At 40.8% G+C, this 26,590-nt stretch overlaps 2 protein-coding genes and 1 long non-coding RNA gene across 4 annotated transcripts; 2 read left to right on the forward strand and 1 right to left on the reverse strand.

Annotated features, from left to right (window-relative positions):
* Positions 1–1,006: 1,006 nt before the first annotated feature.
* Positions 1,007–16,518, reverse strand: dync1li2 (dynein, cytoplasmic 1, light intermediate chain 2). Of its 2 annotated transcripts, none has more exons than XM_044030891.1 (13): positions 16,374–16,518; positions 15,518–15,591; positions 14,989–15,105; positions 14,619–14,849; positions 10,613–10,776; positions 9,008–9,101; positions 8,741–8,876; positions 8,527–8,638; positions 8,373–8,432; positions 7,149–7,193; positions 6,896–7,013; positions 5,171–5,299; positions 1,007–4,385 (listed from the first exon to the last, which is right to left on the reverse strand). In XM_044030891.1, exons 1-13 carry the CDS (start codon positions 16,457–16,459, stop codon positions 4,369–4,371), a joined length of 1,383 nt encoding a protein of 460 aa, XP_043886826.1. In that variant the 5' UTR covers positions 16,460–16,518; the 3' UTR covers positions 1,007–4,368. The 2 variants fall into 2 exon arrangements, with proteins under 2 accessions (XP_043886826.1, XP_043886825.1); XM_044030890.1 differs by having other exon boundaries at positions 1,007–4,390; positions 16,374–16,517.
* LOC122772687 lies at positions 4,694–7,208 on the forward strand. The gene is made up of 2 exons (XR_006360796.1): positions 4,694–4,919; positions 6,908–7,208. It is a non-coding gene; the product is annotated as an uncharacterized LOC122772687 (long non-coding RNA).
* A 3,562-nt stretch (positions 16,519–20,080) lies between the features above and the next one.
* Positions 20,081–25,457, forward strand: si:dkey-56m19.5 (fibrous sheath CABYR-binding protein). The gene is made up of 2 exons (XM_044030882.1): positions 20,081–20,329; positions 22,959–25,457. The coding sequence occupies exon 2, from the start codon at positions 22,967–22,969 to the stop codon at positions 24,896–24,898; it is 1,932 nt and encodes a 643-aa protein (XP_043886817.1). The 5' UTR covers positions 20,081–20,329; positions 22,959–22,966; the 3' UTR covers positions 24,899–25,457.
* Positions 25,458–26,590: the final 1,133 nt, after the last annotated feature.

Consider the following 26,590-nt stretch of genomic DNA (forward strand, 5'->3'; position numbering starts at 1 on the left):
TACACCGTTTGGTTCATTTCCGTTACCATAGTAGCTCCTCAACATGGGCAGAGTCATCATAGGGCCCCCTGAGCACATGGGCCCCCGGGCCAGGGCCTGGTTCAGTGATCCATCCTTGGTCATACTTCATTTTTAACCATAGACATATTCACATACTCATACACTGTTTGTGTGCAGAAAATATTGCGTAGGAACTCGGGGATGATGTCACTCTGAGGCACCAAGACAGGTTCATTAGGCTTCCTTTCTATCTAAAACTAACACATACAATGGCCCTCCCACAAAAGAAAATGAGGCGTCTGTTTCAACTTGTTATAAAACATGAATTACAGTACATATAAAATCATATAGCTGGCAGAGCTTGACACTAAGTGTCTGGATCTCTGCTCACTTTCAGTACAGGACTGTGTGGCTCTGTCGTCACATGTATCTATACTCAATGAATAAAACATATACGATAGCAATAGACGGGGGCAAAAGATACAACTGTGGGAAGTGCAGCACCTTCTGATCCCTCATGGCACCAGGCCGGACAGGAGAGTGTAGATAAAGGGAAGCGATGGTCCATAAATCTTTGTTTGTAGGTGTTTACTGTCTATGAGCGTTATCGTGCCAATAAAGTAGACTGAGATATCGGACACAAGTGAGTGTGATTTGAAAAGAGGATAAACCTAATTGTTTTTGGCAGAAGCGATTTAACTACACTTTCTGCACCTTAGCGCCCTCATATGGTTTGTTGTGGTAATAAAAGGTTGCCTAGGTGATGGCAGATGACCAGAAGAAAGCGATACCTGAATGTCACATCCAAACAGTTATTTCCATTTGAGTGACGTTGCAGTGGACAGAGGGATTAATCTTGTTTGGGGATTTATTTAAAAATTATAAAAAGTTGTGGAGAACTTTATCGGCAAACATTTTTTTTTCTAAGCTATCGTAAGAAGCTCTTTGTCAGAAGATCTAACCTCAATAGATACTGTAAATTGACAAAAATATTCAAAACGCCAACCAATGTTTGGATTCTTGGTTTTATTGAAGCCAGGGGTCTGATAAACATTTTCCTTATCTTTGTCAGCGTAAGAAGCTAGAATCCACATGGCAGCTTAGAGGCTACAGAGTTGTGTTAACAATACAATCAAACCTCCAAATTAGTTCAGGACACAAAAATGCAGCCGGCCATGTGTTAACAATATACAACGATATCCTGAATACAAAAGTACTGGAAGCAGAAGCTCGTAGTGTCATGAAGACGCTGACTGTCGAATAGTGGTCGAAGGCAATTTTCGTAAGGACGCGAGGAGCCGCCTTTGAGTATAAAAGTTACAACATGTGATCATCATTCAATGTTGGAAACAACATCCAATCTTCACGAAGAGCAAGTGCAACTGTGAAACCAAGCAGCATTCCGCTCAGCTCGGCCACTAATTTTAAGTGTAGTCATACGGTTTCCTCAGGATAAATCAGCACTTTAAGTAGTTTGACATTTCAAAATTCTTGTGAACACAAAAAAGGGTTTATGGGCAAAACCATATTTAAAAACAACTCCATGCTGGGTGTAAACAAACAAAAGGGGATGTTTCACGGACAAAAACCCTGTGGATATGTATTTGGTTTATCTACTTCAAGATGAAAACATACAAACAATAGTTCCTAAAGAATTGATATTAGACATACAATATCTTACTAATTATTCCATAATTAACCACAAGGGGCCCACGTTATAATTTAAGCAGCAAATGCAGACAAACAATGCAGCTTTACGGTTGAGATTAACTTCTAAGGTCGTGGTTAATCTAAAAAAAAACAAAAAGACAAATATGCATCCTGTATCTTGAACTGCAGCAACAAGGAATTGATACAAGTGTCCCTGGAAAAGTGCTTCATTGAACATGTGATGGAGCTGCTGCTCCTGGCTGTTCTGAAAATGTGCTTCATCGATTTCGGCAACAGATCCTCAGGTGCATTTTCCACCCAGTCGCAAAAATAATAATTAAGAAAAAACAAAAAACAAGAGCTTCAGTTTTGATCTATGTAAATCTATAAGTTGTGTAGCATCACTTTTTTGACAAAAATCAAAGATGCAAACTGTACATGAATATTGTTTTGTGGTTATTCCCTTACAGAATAAGCGTTAAACTTAATTATCGTGTATTTCTATACCAGTTTGGTGACAAAACTCCTTTTTTTTTTTTCCAAAATCCCAGATGTATGGCATTTTCATGGGGGGTTTTCGTAGAAAACAGTTTAGGCAAGTCTGAAATGTGGAATGCAAGAGCTCCATGCAAGATTTGTACAAAACAAAATGGCCACCAGTTAATCTCATGGATGACTAACAATAAAATAAAATAAAGAAAATCAGGTTTCTAATATGCATCTTTGGTTCCATGTCCCAATTCACTCCAGTTGTGCTATTTTGTTATTTTAAATAACAGACAGCTGCTCTCCTCCATTAATCCACATGAAGTACAGATGTATAGCATCCATAGGATTAAGTGGGGCCTTGCACACAGACCCAAAAATGATAACGTACACAATTTCAATAAGATCATGATGCCATGTGACCATAAATATTACAGATTGTTTGATACAGTTAAAGTATAATGTATTTGCTTTAAAAAAAATAATATGAAAGGAATTGCCTTAAGACAATTGTAAGCAATCCTTTAAAGACACAAATGAATTATTTCTGTGAAGGCAGGGCGCCCGGTGCGGCTAACGTCTAGCTGTACATTAAAGGCAACGGTTGTGGTTCTAAGCGGGCGCGGAGAGACGCGAACAAAAAAGGAAAAAATCTGTTGGGACGTGAGGGACGTTTCTACCAAACACTTCATGTAGAAACTGGGAATGTTTTTTTAACCGAGTACAGTGTGAATAAAACATGTGAAACCAAAGAGGAGCAGAGTGCTGTCAAACACTGAACAATACAAGATATCATTTGATCAAACCACAGTAAGTAATTGTATGCGTTTTTGGCTGCAAAGCGAATGGTTTCAACCACAGCAATTGTTCATCGGTGGGGAAGGAGGAGGGGGGGGACCACAGTTCCATCATGTGGTTTTCTTCTTTAATATCAGCAGCCTGTATACAGTTTATATGAAGGCATTTAAACTACTGCTCTATTGAGTTCTATCAACTAGGCAACAGAAATGTTGTTTCTGGAGAACTAAAAAAAAAAAAAAAGGCGACCACAGGCTTGTTGTACATTACCAAAAATGTAAAATGCAATAAATTATTTTGGATGACAACAAAGAAATGGACGAAAACCTTTGAACCGGTGGTGCTACAGTGCCTTTCCTCTTCCGTAGACAAGCACCTCTACTATGACACAAACAGCTAACTGTGCGAGGCACTTAGGCGGTATAGTAGGAAAGATGCTGCCCAACCCCCTCTGCAAATATACACATCTGTAGTTAAAGAAGAGATTCTGTGTCGGCCTCTAAAGCCTGTTCAATCCCAACCAGTCGAATTAAGTCAAACTAACCGTCTCCTGAATTAGGACAGAATTTCATTCTATACAAAATCAAAAGTTGACCTGAATACATTGGTTTGTTTTTATATTTACAGAATCCTTCAGGGCGACAAGGACAAATGTGACGTGTTGTCAGCTTTGTGGTGTTGTCATATTAGTGACGTCAGTGGCATTTTGTGATGTTTTCTGGATCTGATGAATGGTGGTCAAAAAAAAAAGAAAAAAGGAGGCGCTTTTGTATAAATATCAGTATCATATCCAACATTTTTTTCTTCTTTTTGTTTTATACACACTACATACGTTTGCGAGTTTTATTAAGTACTTATTTTTTCAATTAATATATATATTTATATATATTTGTAGTTTAAATAGCTTTCCAATCACAACCGAATTCCTTCCATCAGACAGGCTGAACCAGAGGCTACAGGTCCAGTGTGTTTCCCCTCTTTTAACCCATGAGAAGAGCGTGTTTTGACCCCGACAAAGTGGAGTTCCTACAGCCCAGCAGGTCAGACTGGCTGCCCGGGAGTGTGCGCACATTTCCTTAAACACAAAATAACATTGACACTGGAAGAGAGGAGGGGAAATAAAGCCAAGCCTTCAGCACTTATCTTAACACCTCTCTCTCACTCACCAGAAGCATCTAAAAAAAACTTGTTTCGGTGAAACCGCTGCTCACTGATATAGACATTGGGAATTTGGTCAATTTTTTTTTTTCAAGCTGACGTGTACATGTATTTTTCCAGAGTATTAATGCAGTGGACAGTCTTTTTTTCTTCTTCTTTTTTTTTTTTCAATTTGTGTTGCTTCACGCTTCGTTCTCTGTCGGCGGCGGCGGTACGTTGTTAGCTGAAACCACGGGGTCCTGTTTGCGAGTCATCCTGTCCAACTCTGCCTGGACATCAGTCAAACCCGGCTTCTGCCCTTGGGAAAACGGGAGACAAAAGGCCAAAAGTAATCTCCTGTAGCTTCTGTGTGCGTTTACAAATTGCAGTTTTGTGCGGCCAGCAGAGTGGATTGATGGGGGTTGGATGGAGATGCGGTCCCATGCCGGAGTTTAATGGCTCAGCGCCAAAGTTAACACACATGCAAAACTCATCATCAGACAAAAGGGATCATGTGCACATGCATTACTCTTTCAGCTGGGAGTCACAGAGATGTTAACGCTGCACAGCTCTGGAACAAAAAGTGCATGTCAGTGGTTCCTTTAACAGCTTTTCACGGAGAACATTCAGCAGTATTTGACTTTGTTACATTTACCTGATATAACAAAGTAAATGCTGGAGCTAAAAAAAAAAAAAAAAGACATGCAAAACAGCTGGAATAAAACACATTAGTTGAGCAAGTGAGATGTGATGGGACATGGAGTGAGCCATATTAGTTTGATGAGGGCATGTATGGTTGGAGGTTTGGTGCATACAGGCCTGGCACAGGTTTCTCCCAGATGACAGAGGTTCGCTCAGAGAGAACAACTTTTCTTTTTGTTTTAACCTTCGTTTTCAGGCTGCAGAGATAAAACTCCAGACAGGGAATATGGTCCACAGCCTCAAACAACAAGTGCCCTGTGTCTAACTCCTCTGGTGTTTAAAGTGCTCAAACTGTTGTCGTCATTAGCACTGCTGTGAAACGGCTAAACTCTGGGGAAGAAGGTGTGAGAATACGGAGGCTGTTATTGCTCAGATTAGAGACGGGAGTTTTTTTTACCTGTTTTCTTGGCAGACCCTTGCACTCCAGCTCCCACTGCGCCACTTCCTGGACTTCCCGGGGACCCAGTCTTTTTACTCAACAGACTGTTGAAGAAGTTAGCCAGCACTCCCTCATTGGCAGCCCCCGCTGCAGGAGACACAGAGAAACAGGCCATGTGAATGTAAAAGAAAAGCCTCCACATATGCTGTACGTCAGGCAAATACGTTGGTTAAACTGCCTTTAGCGAGTTTATGGCACACATTCACCGTGGCATCGTTTCAATAAGATTATGCAACATTTATTTCAAACCACAGATGCATTCCTTTGTTATTTGCCAAGATCTTGAATTAATAATACAAGAGCTGGGCTGGGTTAAGGTTAAGGTGTGGACTGTGTGGTGGGAAAAATGGTAACTCATGCTTCCCAAACCGTTCTTTCACAATTTGAGCATGATAAATCCTAGCATACGACAAAAAAAAACATTTATCTTAGTGAAGAATCCATCCTAAAACTTGAGTGTACATCCAAAAATAATCCTGGTCACGCAGTTTTACATTCTTCACTTTATTAACACGCACACACACCTGTGGTGAATCTTGTGGAAAATTTCTCTTCCCACTACTCCCTCCCCGTGTCCCACAGTCATCCATAAATAATCCATAAATGATCCATGATAAATAGATCATGACTATGCAGGACCAACTCAATGAACCTCTTTTGGAACTCTCAATGACAGAAGAATGGAGAAGACTGGCCAACAGGGAAAAAAGGGGATTCACCGATTGTGAAATCCCTTGAAGGCCACTGGGTAATTCAGGACATATATTTAGTCGGCTGACCTGACGTTTGGGCATTAACATTGTTGAACGCAGACCTCACTAAGTTAAACACATTAAAAAAATCAAAGCCTCTTTTCTTTAAAAAGTTGATTTCAAACTTGTTGTTCAAGAAGTTTAATGGAGACGGGAAACAGCAGCAATACTTCAGGACAGGAGAAACCTAGTAAAGGTGGTCAACATGTGGTGTGGTTACTGACTGCGTGCTGTGTGATGGGAAATATTTTGCCATGGCTGTGGTATGTGCACCAACATCCTCCACCTTTAAAGTCTAAAGTTTGCTACAAAGCACAGCAAACTTTGAAAAGAACTTAACTACTTCACAATATGCAACAGTTAAAAGCCATGATTACAGTAAACATGGGACTTTCCTGGTCATGCGCATGACCAGGAAATAAATGGGAGTTACCTATAAATCTGTCCCACCAAAAAAATAAAAAAATAAACTTCAGGGTGGAGTTTGCACCTGCTCGTGGCTCTAGTGTTTTATTTCAATCCAGCAGTTCAAATGTTTTGATTTCACTTCTCTTCCTGGAGCTTCTCTCTTTATAGCAGCATAACTTGACCTCCTTCATGTTTACTGTTGCATGTGGCCGCCCAGCATTTCATTAATTCCAACACAATTTCATACTTATCTGTTCATTTTGAACACTACTGCTCAAAAACAGCCAGCATAGAATGTGTGCTGTGAATTATTTGAGTTGTTGCCACTTGGGGGCAGTATTGCAGCACTTTCCTTCATCTACGTAACAGTGGTAAAATCAAACATGACTGGAAACAATTGTTTTAAACAGGCTTCTTTGCAGGGGTGCAGGTGTTTATTTGGAAATTTGAATTATGAAATCAGTAGAAAACACTGTAACAATCTAAAGAGCCCAAGATGTTAACTTAAGTCAGGTTCTCTTACCTTTCATGTTAGGATCTGGCTTTTTGACAGCAGCCATTGGTGAGCCGCCGGTCACCGTCTGTTGGCCAGGACGAACAGAAGGCCTTGGAGATGCTGAGGACGGTCGTCCTGGAGACTCCTGCAACACAGACGACAGCGCAAGACTGTGACCACAAACAAATGGCATAGTTTGTGTGTACAGTCGAAAAACTGATACAGTCCAGGGAAAAAAGTAATAAATCTATAGATTACTGAGGAACATTAAGACACTTACGGTTGCTCCTCTTGTTGGAGTGGCCGGCTGCTTTGCTAATAAAGACTGGAAAGAGCAAAAGTTACTCAGCCATTGATTCGCAACATCAGATATCTATGTACGCAAACATTAAAATAAAACTTTTCCTTGAAAAGGAAATTCATACAGACAATTTATTCAATTTTTAAACCTGTAAAACCTTAAATGTACATGAATAAAATAAAAAGGGAAGTTGATGCATTTAAATAAAAGAAGCTGTTTTACCCCCTTAGTTTCTTAAAAACAGGAAGTGAAGGCAACAATAGTTGTGGAATTTTTAGACCAAACCTTTCCATTTTAAATATTAGGGAAGTTTCTCCAAATCCGATTTTAGAGTCACGATTCGATTCTCAATCCATTTCAGATGGATCTGCCATTTTCAGACTTAAGTTTAGTCTAGGATCATTATTAAAATGTCTTTAATTCTTTAATTTCAATTGTCTACATGGTGTCATGAGTGACATAATGTCCAACATTTGTTTGCAATAATAATAATGTATTAACAATAACCAGTAAATGCTTAAATCCAAGGTTTTAAAACACCAAATACGGTCACATGTCTGATGCTACAAACATGCCTATAGCGCTAGTTATTGCTTTAGCACGAGTTGACTTTACTCATAACTCATAACAAAGCTTGCACACCACGTTTTTCTAGTCAGCGGTTTTCGAGTTCGGTCGATATGTTGTCCAAATCAGCATCTGCCATGGTTACCATTAGCAGCTTCTGGTTAGCGGGAAGACCTAAAATGTAGTCGTATTACCCCCTGTGGCACACCTGCAGGCCGTCACACTGGGGGCGTGGTTAAATCCTTGATTATACCTTTGCTTTTGAAGGTTGAGATTATGACTGTTTTGATCAATATTTGATTTACAATTAAGTTCTTGACAGCCCTATAAAATCTTTATATAAAAAACAATTCTGGCGAACCGAATGAAACCCTTTGGAGGGCCAACTTTGGCCCACAGGCCCTACTTTAGACAGTCATGTTAAAGACACATCAGAATCACATGATCATAAACTTCAAATTAGTTTTACCGCAAAGATACCCTTTTAGAATCCCCAGTTAAATTGCTATTCATTCAATTTAAGACAAGCCGTTTTTTAAAAGACATTATATTAGAAATTAAATATGGAAGCTTGCCTTTAAATCTCACCGACTAGAGAAAGAAAACATGAAATATGCGGGAAAGACAGACACATACCTGCTGCTTCATCAGGAATACCTGCTCATCCTCTGCGTTTATTTCTTTCTCATGAACCAGCTGGAGAAATGAGCAAGAGGGCCAAGAATGTGAGGTGTTAATGGTAATCTATTAGGCAATACATTTGGATTTTGAAGTCTTTGCATTGTTATACCTTCCGAACTGGAGGCTTTGTGATAAAATCTTCAAAAGGATCTTCAGGTCTGACCGTTGTGAGGTTTTCATGCAAAATCCCAATTTTCTTCTCATTATCCCATCCAGATGGACTGAAATACAGAACTTAACTGTTAATTACAGTACAACTATACAAACATTCATTTAATTACATACTACATGAAGTATAAAAACAAATCTCTTGCTTGACATACATGAAAACTGCATCCTTCTCCACCACTAAGGCAGGTGTGGTGAACTGGAAGTCATAAATCTTATGTACTATATATTTGTAAAGCAGATCCAGGTTCTTCTCTTCTTTGACTGATGTATAGAGCAGGCCAGCTCCATCTGTTATTATCCGTTAAGGCAGAAATAATCAGGCACCGATGAAGGCGGAACAAGCAGAAAATGCAGAGCACTCACCCGTAAAATAATCTATAAAGTATACATGTACAAGCTATAATGCATTGAAAGGATACACTGTAAGCAAAATCGTCTGATGTTGGACTGGATGAAATCAAAGTGCTCCTCTCTGTAGTCGTGCTCCTTCTCTAGTACGCTGACAGCATCACACTGGGGAATTAAATATTTAGAGGGGAGAGAAATTCATTGTAATGACAGAAATTAAAATGTCAGTATTCAAAAATGAACATTCTACAAATTAATGATTTTGTTGTGCATTGCAATAAACGGTTTTTACTCCCAATTAGAGAGTTCACCTTGACGCATCACATTGATAGTAGTAGAGAAACATTAAAAGACGAGCACTTCCTTTTTAATACATTATTATACGAGTACTCAATCCCTGTTAAGTGCATTTTTACAAGACTATTCATGGATCATATATGTGGTAGTTCCCGTTATTCATATTGTGCCATGATGCCACTTATACACAGAATCCATATGCTGACATTTGGGTGCAGACAGTCTCCAGAGTTTGTTGTACTAATAAGACAAATACAGCAGGATATTGTCTGTGTGAAAAGCGTTCACAAGGAGGAGGAGGATCTCTGGAAGTTGAGTAAGTGGGTGGTATCTGGCTAAAGCATATAGGAGACAGGACACTCGTCCATTCACTCCCTTTGGATTCTCCTCACATGAGGCAAACTAAGACATTATATGAGGAATGTCCCCAACATGTGCCCTCAAACCATCTTTGAATGTGTTCTTTTTGTGGTCAGATTCAAACACATTCAGGACACATTTGGTGTGTTCAGACCAGGACCAAATCGGTTTAGAGGCACCACAAACACATCGACCATTTTCTAGTCACAGCAAGGCCGCACTGCTGTTTGCCTGAAGGACTAAGCAGCACATAAAATGGTAGCTTTTTATTTGCAGATACTTCATCAGCCTCACTCAGCATAACACTGAAGTAAGAGCAAAGAATAGCATAAACAAATCAATGTGGAGTGTGCAGACAATACTAACTAAGGAGGGCTATTCAACTACTAGAGATGTAAATCTTTGTGAATTTTCCTCCAACTTGACTAGGCAGCAATCTCCTCAATCATGGCATTAAATAACCAAAAGAAACCTTGTGAAAGGTTGAACTTTGACTATTTGGAACACAAATATTGAATACCCAATTCATTCTTGAGTTCAAGTGAATCACTTATCAATTTTAAACAAATTGCCAAGACATCTATGAAGAGATTTCATGTCAAATTGGCCAGACTTAACTCCACAACACTCTACATAAAACCATCCTGATTGGTGCTATGCCCAGGATGACTAGTGTTACTGTTGTTCTGGTGAATTGCAATTAGAGGAAGCTGTAAACCCCGAGGAGACAATCAAGCAAGCAATTGGTGGGAAGTAGTTGATATGATAATTATATTAATGAAAACAAATCGGTCAAAGCTGCATTTGCAATTGCTTTATGAAAAGGATTTGAAATTGTGCCGCACTGTATTGTTACACTGAAAACAATTCAATTCGATTTGCTTGGCATCAACATTTTGGCTCATGTATTATGAAGTCACAGAAAGAACCTAAAAAAACAACTGCAATACATAGAACACAAAAAGCAGACTCTGTACTGTACTTGACTTCAACTATTAGCATATGCAGGAATTACTAACCTTTGTGCAAACTATTAGCACTGGAATGCCCAGATTGTATGTGAGTGTGTTGTCTCCCAATGGCAGCACAACAGCCTCGTCTTCCCCTGCTGTTGGAGCCCGTCGCTGTGGAGAGGATAAGGTGGCGTCCTCTGGTTCTGTGTACTCCTGGAACGCTTTCACCACTGGTGGGAAAAAAACAAAACACAAAGTCAGACCAGTATACCTGAGATGTTTAAACCTGTGTGAAAAATCAATCATTTAGATGATGATTGATGAAAGCGCTGTTTGAAGTTTAAAAAAAAGAAAGTAATCCAGGTCTGCCTTTCCCACGGATACCAATCAAAGCTGGGGCTGATAAAAAGCTGGAGGTGAACGCCAATATAAACACATTTCCACTGATAAAAAAGACATTTAAACACATTATTTGACCAGTGGAAATTGTGTATTAGTGACAGTACAGCTTTTAAACTCAATATGAATCTGATATTTCTTAACAGGTCAGGTCAAAGGCTTTAAAAAATAAATAATTTAACCTCATAAAACCCCATTTTTTATGAATATATTAAAGGAAGAGCTAATCATGCATCTGCTGCCACAAGAGTCATGCAGATCTGCACCTCTGCTCTGCTGCCTGGTATCAAATAAAAATACTTTTTGTCCAACTGGTTTGCAGAGTTGAATTTTCCTGCTCTATTTCAGCCATTCTGACATGCCTCAATAGGGCGTTGATACACACAAACACACTTGCAGCAAAAAACAACACTCAATACCTTTGTAGGTGTCTTTGATAAAGCTATGGAGCTACTACTTGTAGCTTTTGCAACACCGATGCAGAACTTTGAACACATTTTTTCTCCCAACAAAGTCTGAAAGATAAATATACGACATCCTGCACTTTTATTTTGCTCTGCCACAGCTTTCCAGACATTTATGAAGCTGTGGCGGTGGTGGTAGTGGTGATGAGGGGGTTATATGCAGGAAGCTTTGGCCTACTTCCTCAGGAGCTTCAGGAATGCAAGAGGGGGACAGACCACAAAAGCACATAGACTTGCCGTTTGGAGACAAATCCTTTACTTTTAGACACAAGTTTTAGTTATATAGGCAGAGAAATGGTGTTAAACACAATCCAAAGTGGAGGCATGAATATATAGAGTTTAAAACACTGATTATATTGTGTGAGCATCTCTGGACTTTCAGCCTTTGTCAGCTGGGATTGGCTGCAGTGACCCGCGACGCTCATGTGACAGGATAAAGCTGTAGATAATGACAATGGACGGATGAATTAAATATGACATCTGAATCTAGATTTATAAAGATCTTAATGACTGCTTAAAAAACAATGTGACTTAATTCTTTCCAGTCCAGAGACATTAAGTCTTGGTGGGTCATGACATAGCACATGCCGTTGAGATTTATTGAGGGAAAACACAGACAAAACTTGACTATGTTTTCTTATATTTGTAGACTCCATTGAGAATGTCTTACAACAAATACCTTTTTTGTAAAGTGAATTATTCTAAGGAATGCTTTCAGTAACTTATGAAGGTCTGTTACTTGAAAACCTCACTATGTGATTTACCTCTTACAGAATGTGACAGTGTAATGCAGAGCAGATATTTTGGATGGCGTCACACTTTTGAATACAAAGTGAAAGAGACAGAGAGGCAGACTTTGCCCCACAAGACTTATCTGTTCCAGAAAAAGGTGAGGCCAAAATGCATCACAACACATTACCAAGGTTAACTCGAGCTTATTAAATTATATATACACAGCACTTAAAGTACTCAAACTGACAAAATGATATTCTCCAGCGGGTTCCTGATCACATCAATAATCCTTTCTACATGGATGCCAGTGAAAGCCTACGTTCATGTTTAGCTACAAATTATTCATTTTCTGGCCCAAAAATATTTTAAGAAACAAATGTGGCCTCAGTGGCTGCCGACAGCCGTCAGGTAAACAGAGAGACTTCCAGTCAAAACAAATACCTAAAATGTTTCCCAACAGACCATTTCAAAATAATGTATTTTTAAAATAAACCCCCTCATCACTTCCAGAAAAGACAGTGTGGTCCTGGTAGTAGTGGGCCGAATCCATAATTCGACTTGAGTCAACTCGGCAGCCAATCTACTTCAGTTACAGCAGCAGAGCACCCGTCAGCATGGCCGGCCCACTGACTGACTCAGTTTACGTCGCTTCCTTTCCCCGACACTGCTGCTGTGGAAGGGGTGGGAACCATGATGCAAGATGACTGCAAGACTCACTGGACAAAACACACTTCCAGGCCAATGCTCAGCCTGCCCCACTCACTCACACTCAAACACACACACACACAGACAGACTCATATCCACAAATAGATAATCTGACTAAGTGTCACCAAAGTGTTGGTGGCATTATATGATCATGCCTGCACTGATAGACAGTGGGTGGGGTTACAAGGTTAAGAAGGGACACAAGTGAAATCTGACAATCAGATATTGAGCCTCCCAACTTGTACAGAAAAAAAAAAACTTCTGTACAGACAAACACTGCAAGGGCAGATTCATAAATTAATAAATATTCCAATTAGTGCATATAACCACAATCCACTAAATACAAACTCTAGACAGTATTTTGCTCCTTGTGTTTTGTTTAAACCAATAAAAATCACACTTAACTAACACACATTTGAACACAGCCAGTAAAGCAAACTGCAAATGTGGACTCATAAATCATTAAAAAACAGTTTTAGCTTTAGTCATCACTTGGCTTACAGCCTCCCTTTTCTTTTCTTTTTCACATTTGCCTGCACATGAGAATGCTTGTTGCCACTTGTCACAGCATTAGCATATTATATTACACATGGAAAGACTACCAGGCCTGTTCTGTCACAATTCATCTGCAATGATTGGACATCTTTACTTCTTTGCAATTCTGTCCTTCCAGACATTGAACCAACAAGAGTGTGCAAACTTTAGAGGCAGACATGGAGCTTGTTGTAAAACCCTATAGGCTGATCTAACTCGTCTCAGGAGCAACAATCTTTCCAATCATAAAAGAACTGTTCATGAGTTAGAAAGAAGCTATTCTAAAATTACCAGGAGAACATCACACGCATTGATTTTGCAAATCTTGCCCCGAGCCAGAGCACACAGCTGAGGATCATGGGCCTCTCTGGTAATAACCAAGAAACAGCTACCAGAATGTGCAATGTTGCAGTGCTTCGCCTTTGGTAGCACTGCAGCGATCAATCTCTCATTTTTCCCCCCAGTAGCCACTCAGCAAGGCATATTCTCATGTAATTAAACTAATGAAACAAGTCAATATAACACAAGTAAATCATACAGTAATTCTTGTAAATACATTTAGAGAAGCCTGCAAATATTGAAAATACTACACACTGAACCCATTTTATTGTCTACTTGTATTTATTATGTGATTAACTGTCCAATCATGAATAAGTAATCACTACTGTGATAACTCAGGCTAGATTAATTAACTTGAGATGGATATTAACCCTGAGACTGTGTTCAAGTCAGCAGTGTGGTAAGCATTGCAGCTGAAACACACAAAAATGCAAGGTCTCAAGCAAATCCAGTTGCCAATTGCACTTTTTTTTGCATCAATCCATTGTTAAACTTAAAATCAAGATCAAATACACTGTGGAAGGATTTCTCGCTCTCTTTGCTCTGATTGTTTTGTTTGTTTGTATTGTGTCTACTTCTATTCATGTTTGTTAAGACATGTGCTCTAGCAAATAGATGCAGGACAAATTTTAGACATTTGCTTAACAATAAGCATATTTATCCATCTATAAAGACTGTACACAATCACATTAGAGGCATGTAAGGGTTCGAGTTGACTGTGACAGCTTTGTCCTCAGGAAAGCCAGTGATGTCAAAGTAAATTAAAACCATCTAAATGGAAAGCTAACATTTTCAGCAGTATATGCATCAATGGGCAGGGACTAAAATTGTGTGCGTCATTTCAATGCCATCCACAATACAAAACACATATGGGCTGATAAAGTCAACTATGACTTACTTTGTTGCTCCATTTCTCTCATTTTCTCACGAGGGATCTTGAGCTTGTCCACATGGTCACGTAGCACACTGGCCCACTTCTGTAGTGACTCCATGACGGTCCAGGGCCGTGACATGTCCGCAACAAATAGAGCTAGACTGTCAGGTAGGGACTGTGCTGAAACAGCAAACTTAAGTAGGCCTTTGTGGTATATGTCCCCATCCAGGATCCACACATTGCAGCGAGTAAGGTCTGCAAAAGGACAAGCAAAATAATTACATACATGCAACACAAAGATATATATATATATATATATATATACACACACACACATATTTTTTTTCAAAGATAGTAGTTAACCAACAGTAAAGGGTACAGCAGATAGACTCACCATCTCGATCCTCATCTTGAACATTTATGTACAGATATTCCAGTCCCCTCCCTTTCTTGTTGTGATCAGTTCCTTGAAGTTTGGCCATAAGTGTTGTCTTCCCTGATCCATGGTCACCTGGAAAATGTGTTATTCATCAGTTTAAACAGTACTTGGACTTGTGTCTCTTAAAAAAAAAAAAGCACATGCAGACTTAAACCTTTCCTCTTCAAAAACAAGTCAAGTTCAATTTGCTCATGGTGTTTTTCTTTTCCAGGAGACAATGTGTCACAAAACTTTCCTATTAACAGTTACCAAGGTTTTTATGGAAGCCACACCCAAAAAGCATGACCTCATCCAAGACCATTATGTATTTTAACGTTGTATATTTCATACATGCATGCATTCTGTTCAACAGCGGGGATGGTGAAGCATTTAAAAGGTGTGGACTGTGATTTTGCAGTCTGTTGGCTCTTCACGCCCTCAGGGGTTGACCAGCACAAGTGCATTGAAAAAAAAAAAAATCATACATAAATATATCAATACATACCGAATACCAGGATATTTTTTCCTGCTGGCAACTTTGAACTCGATCTAGTTGAAACTTCACTCAATATTGAGGACCTATACAAAAACAACACATATATAGTTAAACAAATAGGCATACAAAGAAAGACATGTGACTGACAGCTCCTGAGTACAGAACATACTGGTTAGTTGCTACCATAACACAAAACACTCTCGGCTTGACTTACACAGCAATTACTTGTAATCTTAGATATTATTCCGCTTTGAGCTGGCCCAGTGATGAGACACGGTTAAAAAAAACAGGAAATGATAAGTCATGTCCACTCGGAGTACTTAAATCTAGATTACATACTAGATCAATGCAACGTGTCAAGCTAAAGCACCATAACAGTAAGACACGTAATTTATAAGGGCACACTACAACCATCTCTACGTTTCTTCATACTTCTTGTTCAAATTTGATACAAGCCACACAATATTATTGTTGTTCCTGTTAGCTTGCTCCATCTACAGAAAGGAGAAACCCGGTTGTCTGGACATTGTCAAAGCCCCAGTTACTGTGAATGTCTCTATCAAACGTGACTGCCAATTCGGCAGCACTCACTTTGAGTCTATGAAAACAACTAACAATGTTCCGTTACCTCTAGAGTAACTAAATCAGCAAATCCATAGTTATCTGACGTTAGCAAAGCAGCTAACACAAGGAATGCTAGCACACTGACCGCCCAGTTTCACTCAGTGCTAATGTTACTGCTAGCTACTGGGGCCGGTGTTTGATAGGGACCGACCGGCAGTGACAAAGCAGAACCGTGGCTGCTGTGCTCTGCCATGAAAGGCCTCAACTAGCGTGGAGTAGTTTAGGGAAAAGCAGAACTTGCCAAAGGTTTTGTCCTTCTTCGTCTTCGTTGTTGTCGTTGCCTGGCCCGGCTGCGCCCGAGAGCTGTTTCTCCAAAACGGGAGCCATCTTCTCTTTCTACAACCACAAAGGCAAGGCCCTGCTTGGCCACCGCTAGCACCGCCCTCACTCTTAGTAGCCAAGGGTGCGTTGCATTTGTTGACCGGCACGTCGCGCCGAACCATGACGTATGGAATGGTTTGATTGAAATACAATAAATAAACAAACACTTATTGTTTATGTAGAGTTATGCACTAATAGTAACATAAACATAGGAAGAGTATTGGCGGCATTAGACGTTTTCTTGTTGTTCAAGCATGTTTTCATAGAACAATCAAGCAGTACCCTGGACACGTGCCAATAAATGATGTCATCTTTAACAGCTGATGCCCATGTAATAATAGTTTATAAAGCACTTTTCAGGACACGTTATAAACATACAGAGTAAAATATATATGTATTTTTAACAACATAAGATAGATATAATATAACAATTGAGTAATGCTGAATGCGGAATGTTTTTGCATGAAAAGCGCAGGTGTAACTGATCAAATTCATCATGGCTCTGTTCAGTTAATGTAAGTCAGCACATTGGGACAGTCAACCAGCATGCACCCAGAAACTGAGGAAGCTTAATGGAACACAGCCTTCATTTATTTGATTATTAACACCTGTGATTTTTGCTAGTGCAACCTGTCAAAATGGCTGAGGTGCTAAGTACATGCAAACTTCTGTAAAACATGTTTTTAAAGGGAATTTAAAAGAGAATAAACAGCTGTTTGAGTTTGTGTCATGATTCCCAGCCTGTTAAAGGCATACTGTGAGGGTTTCCATAGATACAGTGGAACACAATTGTCACTAACTCACTGACTGGCAATAATAACAGCTGTACACCTGACAACAAAAACTGAAACAAGAAGTGGACTGAACTGTATTTGTATTACTTTATCTTGCACAGAAAGGTAACATTGTTTGGTATTTCAATACCCAATATGGTATTTTAAGGGAAATAATAATAATAGGATATAATAGGACATCAACAGCCTCGTTTGTCTCAGTGGTGATATATAGTCAATAAAGTGAATATTACAGATTCCCTGTTTTGATATAAACATAAAAGTCCTGTGGTTTTGTTTTGTATAAATACATGTAAAGCCATTACTACATTATTCTGTAAGAAAACTCCAGTAGATGGTGCTGTTCCTGGCTGAAAAGTGAACAGGAAGAGAACTATCCCCCCCTCACCCATTTAAACCAAACATTAATTTTGACAAAATTAAATTTTAATTAACCTCAGAAATATCATTTTGGAAAAATAGGATATTATATGTATACAATAACAATTTATTTTCATCTATGGGCAGTTAAAATAGTAGTGTGACTCCATGTGGTCATGAAACGTCTCACTGCAGCATTCCTCGTAGATAAACTCCTCCCATTGCTCTGGTATTATTTATGCATTGAATGTACAATGAAAACTCTCTGTTATCCACTTTAGAATCATGAAATATTGGAATGTGACCGTACCAAAGTGAACATTATTTACGTATTAGCAGACACAGTTTTTAATCACATTACCTGTGCATTTCAGTTGGTATCACGCTCATGTTGTAACACTATAACTAACATCACTGGCCACTTTAATAGGTACAAATCTGCCAATCACATGACAGCAAGTCATTCAGTTCAAACTGAGCCTCAGAAATGAAGAAGAAAGGTGATTTAATTGACTGAAAACTGCCGATATACTGGGATTTTCCAGCTCAATTCCAGTTAAAGAATGGTCCAAAAAAGAGAAAAACCCCAGCGAGCCACAGTTCTCTGGAAGAAAATGCCTTGTTGTTGATGATGAGAAAGGCCAGAGGCTGAAATTCAAACAACCACACTGCAGATGACCTACAGCAGCAGCAGCAGACCACACCAGGTGCGGCCTCTGCTGCTTTATCAGCTGCCCTGCGTGCCTTAATAATGTGACCAGTGAGTTCATATTAATCTGCCCAGATTACTCTTATTACTGGGAATCCAATGACACATTCCTGCACACACTCACCCTGGTGGTGCTGCTTTTAATCCCAGCACCTGTTTCAGTGTTTCTCCAGCTCCACCTCCAACGAGCGTTGGACATGAACACAATGATAACTGCAGGCTTTTCCAAGGCCTCTCCGTGTGTCTGTGTGGAGCAGACTGCTTTGGCTTTGACGGAGTTTAGACTCATGTGGGAATGCATTCCAGAGCTTTTGCATCATGTGAAACTCAGCCGTTGCTGCCCCCCCCCCTCCACCCTACCCCCTTTGTCACTGTTTAGCTGCGCTGGCTGCCAAGCAAGGACAACAAACAAGACAGGTTCTCTTTTGTTTGTTTTCTTTCATAGAGGTTTGGGAGACAGCAGCAGTGTAGCAGAGTATTTTCTAAAATCCAAGACTTTGATTTGAACAGAATAACTGCTAAGAGATTTGTCACCTGTTGTATTTCATACACAATAACAGCTAATAATATTTATTTTCAAAGAAGAAAGCACAAATTATTTAAAGAACATCTCACAAATAACCATAAAGTAAATGTAAGTGTTCCATTATCACCATAATATATTTTAACAGAAGAGGGTGCTGTCTCCTCAATTATACTCTCTGTTGTGCACCAATGTATGAAATATGAGTTATAAATGTTTTCTTCAAAGATTGCACATGGATAGAAAAGACCCTGTAAATGACCAAAACAATTGGGATGTTTCAGATCCAACACTGCATATGGTAAAATGAAATTGATCATTTTCTGTGAACACAATTCACCTTAAAAAAAGAGGAAAACCTAACCAGTTTGGGCTGCTTTTCATGTCCGTAATGTAAGTGGATACCAGGGTGGTGGGTTGTGAGTGATGCAAACCTATCATTAGTCCATCAACTTGAATTGGTGTCACCAGAGTTTCTCTCCCAGTTTCACTGAGAGAACCTGTTAAGAAAAAGTGTGAAACACAAAGTCTCTTATTTGAAAATATCATTCACTTGCTGCTGAGTTTGAATGAGGGGCAGAAGTGAAAGTTTGAAAATGGTAACGACTGTAGATTAACTCACCTTTTTTAAGTGGATTTTATCTTCAAAAATCTTCAGAAACCACGCTATTTCAATGTGGGGGCAAAATGCAACGAGAAGGGTAATGGTGCGTTCCAGTTGTAGTCAGAACTGGAACGCAGAATTTCCAAGCTGAGGGGGCGTTCCTTCAACTGGAACTCCTTAAGTCGGATTTCCAACTCGGAGTAGAAATCCAAGATAGCTAACTGTTTTCTTTTTGTGAGTCTGTCTCGTTAGTTGCACATTAAGTCAGTTGTACACATAATATCGCTCAATTTCTATACATGTCCATGTTTTTTTCCGAATTTCCAACTGAAACCAGTCAAACAAAAGGTGCGGTCACTCCCAGTTCCCACTTCCGATGTAAATGGAATGCACAATAAGCCCACTGAGATTTAATGACATACAAATAAAACTGTTTTGATTTTATTTGCTATTGTTATATTGTTGAAAACTAACCCACATTATTGTGATTTTTCTGTGTAGATTGAGAAGAGTGTGTTTGTGTGAGCAGGCCTCATCATGGCTGCAACAGAGACCGGTGCTCGGCAGATAGAGGGTGTGTGCAGGGGGAGGAGGGGTTAAAAGACTGGGAGGGGAGAGCCTGCACTGGTGGGGAAGGCTGGACTGTGATACCAGCGACAGATGTCGAGAGAACTGTGAGGGGGCTCCACTCCACTCCTCTCCTCGGTTGCAACAGCCTCCTCCTCCTCCTCCTCCACCTCCTCCTCCTCCTCTTTCCAGACTGCACCTCTGAGAGCAGGGGTGGAATCTGCAGCTGTCACTCCATTATCACACATCCAGCCCCGGAGCCTGGAGGAGAACAAGAAGAGAAAGAAGAAGTAGTGTGACTGATAGCACAGGAATACAGGTCAGTATCTTATTTTTACACATGTGTGATTTTTTTTTTTCTGTTGAGTTAAGCAAGAAAGAAAGAAAGAAAGTGAAGTGAATGAGTGAGCGCGAGAGAGAGGAAAAAATGCATTTGAGCAGAAGATTACCTATTGTTCCCTCTCTCCTTTGGCCAAGTATGCAAATGTGTTACATTAAAGACAGGATTCTTTAAGATTTTCTCTCTCTCAGTGGGTGGATGGAATGAAACCTGCTGCCTCTTCTCTGCTTTCCTTTCTAAAACATCATATTTGTGGCAGGCAAAAGCACAAATCAAAGTTATGGCATTAAAAATGCATTAGAAGCACACTATTTCTTGTGTAACGAATATCCTTTTTCTTTTTAATGTGTCGGACAGTTTGAAATGCTGGTGTAGAAGAGAGAAAAAAGGGGGGCAGAGCAGCTGAGGGAGGCACAGCAGTGGGTGGGTGGGTGTGTGGTTTGAAATGAAATGGGGGATGGAGGCAGCTTTTATCTCAAGTGTCCGTGGCCAGTTTGTATAAGTGTGCAGGCCAGTGTAATTACCATGTATGGTAGCCTCGTGGGTTATTGTGTCGCTCCCACTGTGTTGTAGCTGTGGTTTCTGCTTAAACTTAACCAGGCCCGTTACTTTTGTCAGTGAGCAGATGCTGGTGAGGAATCACCATCCTTTGTTAGCGCCGGTCACACACAGCACATGCTACCGGTGTGTGTGTGTGTCTCTCTCCTCTTAAAATGGACAAAAAGCCTTGCGTCTACGGTACATATTGATGTATCATTAATTGAATATTGACCTGAAAATAGTCACTTTCAATCCACTGAGATTAGATTCTTTTAAAAAGATAAGAAAAAAGAAAAAAAAAAAAAGGGAAGGTCTCCTCATTTATACACTTTGCTGTAGTATATTCACAATTCACAAGAATGACTGTCCTATCAATCTGGAGTAAAACAATATAAATGATTATATTATAGTGCCTCAGATGTCTTTCTTTTTGACTCCATCCTAACGATTCTCCCTTAAGACTGAAAGGACATGCAGGCATGAATAGACGATCGTTTTTTCCCTTGATGATTACCCGATTTCCTCTCATATTTCGGTAAACCAATGCAGCGCTCGCCTTTGTTTTTTATCATACATTTTGCTTTGTCTGATGTGGAGGCCTCAGACATGTGGGGTTTTGGCAAAAGGAGGAGAAAAAAATGGGGGTGGGGGTCGGGGGAGTGGTGGTGGTGGTGTAACAAGTCAGCCACATAAAAAAGTCAGTATGATGAATTAGAACTGTAAGCAGAACTAGGAAGCACTCTGTGAGTGCAAACCTCTGCCAAGGTTTAAGATGATTGTGTCTGGATCAAGAGCGCCACCAAAATCAAATCATTTCTTCCTTGGGCAATCATCCACCAAACAAATTCATCCAAATCTGAATCACTAATACTAACATTTTCATTAAAAGCAGCCTGGTATGTGGTGAATCCCATCTTAATTGCTCCACTGCAGCACTAGGGACAGTTACCACATTGATTGCACCTGCACACACACACTCCTCCCTCCCTCCCTATGTAATATTTCAAATATTTCTATATGGTGGTCTTGGGCACACTGAAACAACAGACCAGTCAAATTAGCATATCTGCACAGAACCACGCAGCTCTAGTAACATAAAGACGAACTTCCCAGTTCTCTACCGTCACCGAGGGGAAGTTGAAGTGTAGCAATCACTGGGTCTTCCTCTACTGCTACAACTGTGTCGTGACATTAACACAAAGAACGACACGCAGCTCTTTGTCCCATGAACAGAATTTGTGCACATGCACACGTATTATTGTGGTTTGTACCCGGAGGTTCTGGTGTTTTTTTTTGCGACACCCATCCACAGTTCCTCCCTCACTGAGATTGTTATATCTGTACATCTATAGGTGTTCGACTCAGTTATGGGTTTATTGGACACATACAGTTCCTAATTGAACTTCTGGTTTACAACAATAGACCTAGCCACTTTATTAGGTACACCCATGTCACCTAATAAAGTGTCAAGACTGGCACTCAGTATGGTCCATCTGCTTCAAGGTTTAATGTGTTGTGCGTTCATAGATAATCTTCTTCATGCCTTGTTTGTAACGCGTTATCTTGGTTATCGGGTCATTCTCTGACCTCTGGCATCAACGAGATATTTTTGCCTGTTGCTCACTGGATATTTCTGCTTTTTTGGACCACTCTCTGTAAACCCTAGAGATTATTGTGCACGGAAATCCCAGTAGTTGAGCAGTTTCTGAAATACTCAGACCAGCCTATCTGGCACCAACAACCATGCCACATTCAAAGCCACTTGAATTATCTTTCATTTCCATCAGCTGTTGCCCTCAGAAAAATAATATTTCAAGTCCAAGCCCTTCTTTGGACAAAAAGAAATGCAGCAAAGACTCAATATGTGCAATAATTTAATCAGTAGTATATAAGCAATTCATGCCAACAGACAGACAGAGGTAATTAAACATACATGAGTAAATTAAGAGTATCATCAGCAAACATGTGACACCATAGGTCAGTCTGGGGTCTTTTTGTTACCACAGCTCAGAGACACTGTGCTTTATTTCTCATGTTAAATGACATCTTCATGTACTTGCTCCTGCAGGAGACATCATGGGAGGAAAACTGAGCAGGAGGAAGAAGGGATATGACGTGACTGACCCAAAAGAAACGAAGGATGAGGTCACAGCAGTAGCTGCTTCTGTAGAGGAATCTGCTCAAGAGAAGGACGGAGTCCCACCTGCTGGGGCTGAGGCAGAGTTGACGGCTGAGGCAGACAATGTGGTGAAGGAAACCGCAGCGTCAGCTGTGGCAGCAGTAACTGAGGCTGTAAAAGCTCCAGAAGAGCCTAAATCTGCGCCTCCAGAAGAAACAGCTGCCGTAGCTCCAGAGGAGGCACTAATTGCAGCAGCTGAGGAAGCAGCTCCACTCTCAACAAAAGAACCTGCAGCAACATCTGAGGAAGCAGCTGCAGATGAACCTCCTCCAGCAGCAGTAGAGAAAACAGCTCCAGTATCAGAAGAACCTGCTGCTGCTCCAGTATCAGAGGAGCCTGCTGTACCAGCAAAGGAGGAAGCTTCAGTATCAGAAGAACCTGCTGCTGCTCCAGTATCAGAGGAGCCTGCTGCACCAGCAAAGGAGGAAGCTTCAGTATCAGAAGAACCTATTGCTGCTCCAGTATCAGAAGAACCTGCTGCACCAGCAAAGGAGGCACCTCCAGTATCAGAAGAACCTGCTATAGCTCCAGTAACAGAAGAACCTGTAACAGCAGCAGCCAAGGAAGCACCTACAGTTGCAGATGAACCTCCTGCAGCAGCACTAGAGGAAGCCGCTCCAGTATCAGAAGAACCTGCTGCACAAGAAATAGAGGCAACTCCAGTTGCAGAAGAATTAGTTTTGGAGAAAGAGGAATCTGCACAAGTAGCAGCAGAACCAGTAACATCGGAAGATGCAGGCCCAGTAGTACCAGTCGTGGCAACAGAGGTGTCGGCCTCAGTGGTAGAAGACCAAGCATCAGTACAGAGCTTTCCAGAGGCCACAGCAGAAGCAGAGGAACTCTCAGAAGAACCTGTGCAACATGAAGCAGAATCTGAGCTTGTAGTTGCATCTGAGGAGCACCCTATTGCAGCAGCTTCTCCAGAGACAGACGATGTTCCTGCCAGCACAGAGGAGGCACCTGAGGAGCCAGAGCCCATCTCTGTTATTGAGCCTGAAGTAACTGTGGAAGAGACAGTGGTACCTGCTGTTGTCTGTGAACATGAGCCAGTGGTTGAACCAACTGTAGAGCCAGTACAGGAACAAGCCCCAGAACCAGAGCAAACCCTTGAGCCAGAGCCAGAACAAAAACCAGTAGCAGAGCAGATACAGCAGGTACCAGAGCCAGAGTTGGTGGAACCATCTGAGCCAGAGCCCAAACAAGAGCAAGCCCCTCAACTAGAGGAAGTACCAGAGCCAAAACTAGAGCAAGAACCAGAGAAAGTACTAGAGCCAGAGCCTGAGCAAGAGGTTCCTGCAGATGAACAAGTAGAAGAAGTTGAGCCGGAGCCAGTCATAGCCGCAGCTGACACTGCTAAACATGAGGCTGTGGAGGAAGAAGCCCCTAAGGCCTTGGAGACTGCAGTGGAGGAGGTCCCCACTGTTGAGCCAGAAGCAGCAGAATCTGTCCCTGAGATTATCATCTCAGAGTCTGTATCCACCAACAACTTTACTGCTGAAGCTGAAGCTTCCGCCGAAGAGGTGCCTTGTCCAGAGCCCGCGGTTGAAAACAAGATGGAAAATGGAGATTTAGAGAGTCCCTCTGCTGAAGTGGATGTGGCAGAAGACGATGCACACCCAGCTGTGAATGGAGAGTGCACAGCTTCTGCTGTTACACAGACACCGGAATGTGTGAATGGTAGTGACAAGCTGGAGGAGATGCCCATTAAGGAGCAGAGTGACTTTGAACTGAAAAAGGACGTGAACGTGGGTGGGGGCGTCCAAGAAGTTCCCGATGCAGTCTCCGACATGGTGGAAGGCCTCGGCAATGAGGTCACTCAGGCAGTCTGAAAAGACGCCACCTTTCAAATCAATGTGAATACAGTTTAATCCTCTGACGGTGTGAAAAAGCCACGAAGGGTAGGCTAGGCTTTTTTGAAGTGCTGTAACCACTGCAAGTTCAATCGTGGTAACTCGGGCAAAGGGATGTTTCCTTTGAGTAACCAAAAATGAAATGCAACCACTTTAGGATAGAAAGAGAGAGCGAAAGATGAGAGAGAGGGAGCAATAGCAGATGAGACTGAGGTGGAGAGAGTTTGGAATTTGAAGTGTGAGTGCAGAGTAGACTGCGAAACAGCGGAGAGCAACGATACAGGACAGTAAATATGTGATACTAATGAATGAAATGCGTAAATCTGTCAGCGTGTGAGCTCAGCGAATATTACAAAGTGGTTTATTGGAACAGCATCCATTATGTTATGTGATTTTGACTTTCATATATCCTTTCTATTACCACATGGAGAGAAAAGACATGAACTGTTTTGGCCTTTTATAACAATGCTAACGTGTGAGGACTGTTCATTTCAAACTGTTCAGAATAGAGAATAAACAGAGTTTGTTATTCGCTCCACAGTGATCTTACTTTCTTTCCGTGCACTCTTGCAGCAGCAGGTCATATGACACAACATCGACTCTCCTTTTGCATTCGTCTCTGTACTAAATTAGTCAGTGAATCTCAACTAACTGTCAAATCCCAAACTGTGCAGTTGCAGGAGAAGCATTGGAGTAAGAGTAGCCTGTGGTGCCAGACACTGGCACCACTGTTCATATCAGCTCTAGTGGGTCAAAGTTTGGCTGATTATTCACATGTACAAAGAGCAATGTCCTGTAGGTCACCGGCCACTTTATAAACATTTTAGTCAGGTAGTACGAGCTGTGACCATTTTGTGTCGCCAACACACATCACGACTGGGTAAATAAATGGCTTTCATCCAGAGAAATCAATCCATTTTTCTTTTTTTTATATGTAGACTTCATCATGTCTCTCACATATATGAGACTGAATCCACACTACTCTGTTTTCATTTAAAAATGCAAAATTTCTACCAATAAACTGTCCACACACTGCATTTGAGAGTCCAGAAAACACTACTGTTTCCTCTCGTAGTTTGAAAACACGGGGGCTGTGTTTTAGTCTGGACCGGCAAAAGGGAGACATTTGAAAACAATGACAATGTTTAACCAGCGACCCTTTTCCAATTGATTGATAAACAACTACAGAGAGAGAGAATTCAAGTCCTTTTCAGTGTACTACAGGACATTTCCAGGTGTGTTTGTGTGGGTGCAGATAACTTTGGATGAAATACCGATCTGAAAACACTGTTTTCAATTAAAAAGCGTAGCAGTAGTATGGATGGATGTAGCCCGAGCCTCAAAGCCTCAATAGCACTAGCAGCCCTTGCCAACATTTTCTAACATCTCACAGATCCATCCCAGCGGGGGGGGGATGGGGTAGGATCGCTTGCATTAGGAGAGGAAACGGAAAAGGGGGTTTAAGTTGCACTTAGGAAGAAAAAAGATGTCAAAGATCTATTATCTCTTCTGGCAATGGACACTGTGATAGTATTTCATGGACTGAAATTAGACATGCATTGGGGTTGATTCGCGGTGGACGGTGCGTGGCAGGGGTAAAAAGGTTTTGACACCGACCTGACGTCTTCTTGTAGAATGCCGCCACGCCTGCTGCTCACACTAATGTCAGAG

Source organism: Solea senegalensis, linkage group LG7, assembly GCF_019176455.1.
Source record: "Solea senegalensis isolate Sse05_10M linkage group LG7, IFAPA_SoseM_1, whole genome shotgun sequence".
In the NCBI taxonomy this organism is placed as follows: Eukaryota; Metazoa; Chordata; class Actinopteri; order Pleuronectiformes; family Soleidae; genus Solea; species Solea senegalensis.

Coding starts and splice junctions, on each gene's coding strand:
- dync1li2 (XM_044030890.1), bottom strand. CDS start 16,459: ATGGCTCCCGTTTTGGAGAAACAGCTCTCGGGCGCAGCCGGGCCAGGC. Junction 10,777..14,618: donor GAGAGAAATGGAGCAACAAA/GTAAGTCATAGT, acceptor TTTTCCCACCAG/TGGTGAAAGCGTTCCAGGAG. Junction 9,102..10,612: donor TGCTAATAGTTTGCACAAAG/GTTAGTAATTCC, acceptor TTAATTCCCCAG/TGTGATGCTGTCAGCGTACT.
- si:dkey-56m19.5 (XM_044030882.1), top strand. CDS start 22,967: ATGGGAGGAAAACTGAGCAGGAGGAAGAAGGGATATGACGTGACTGAC.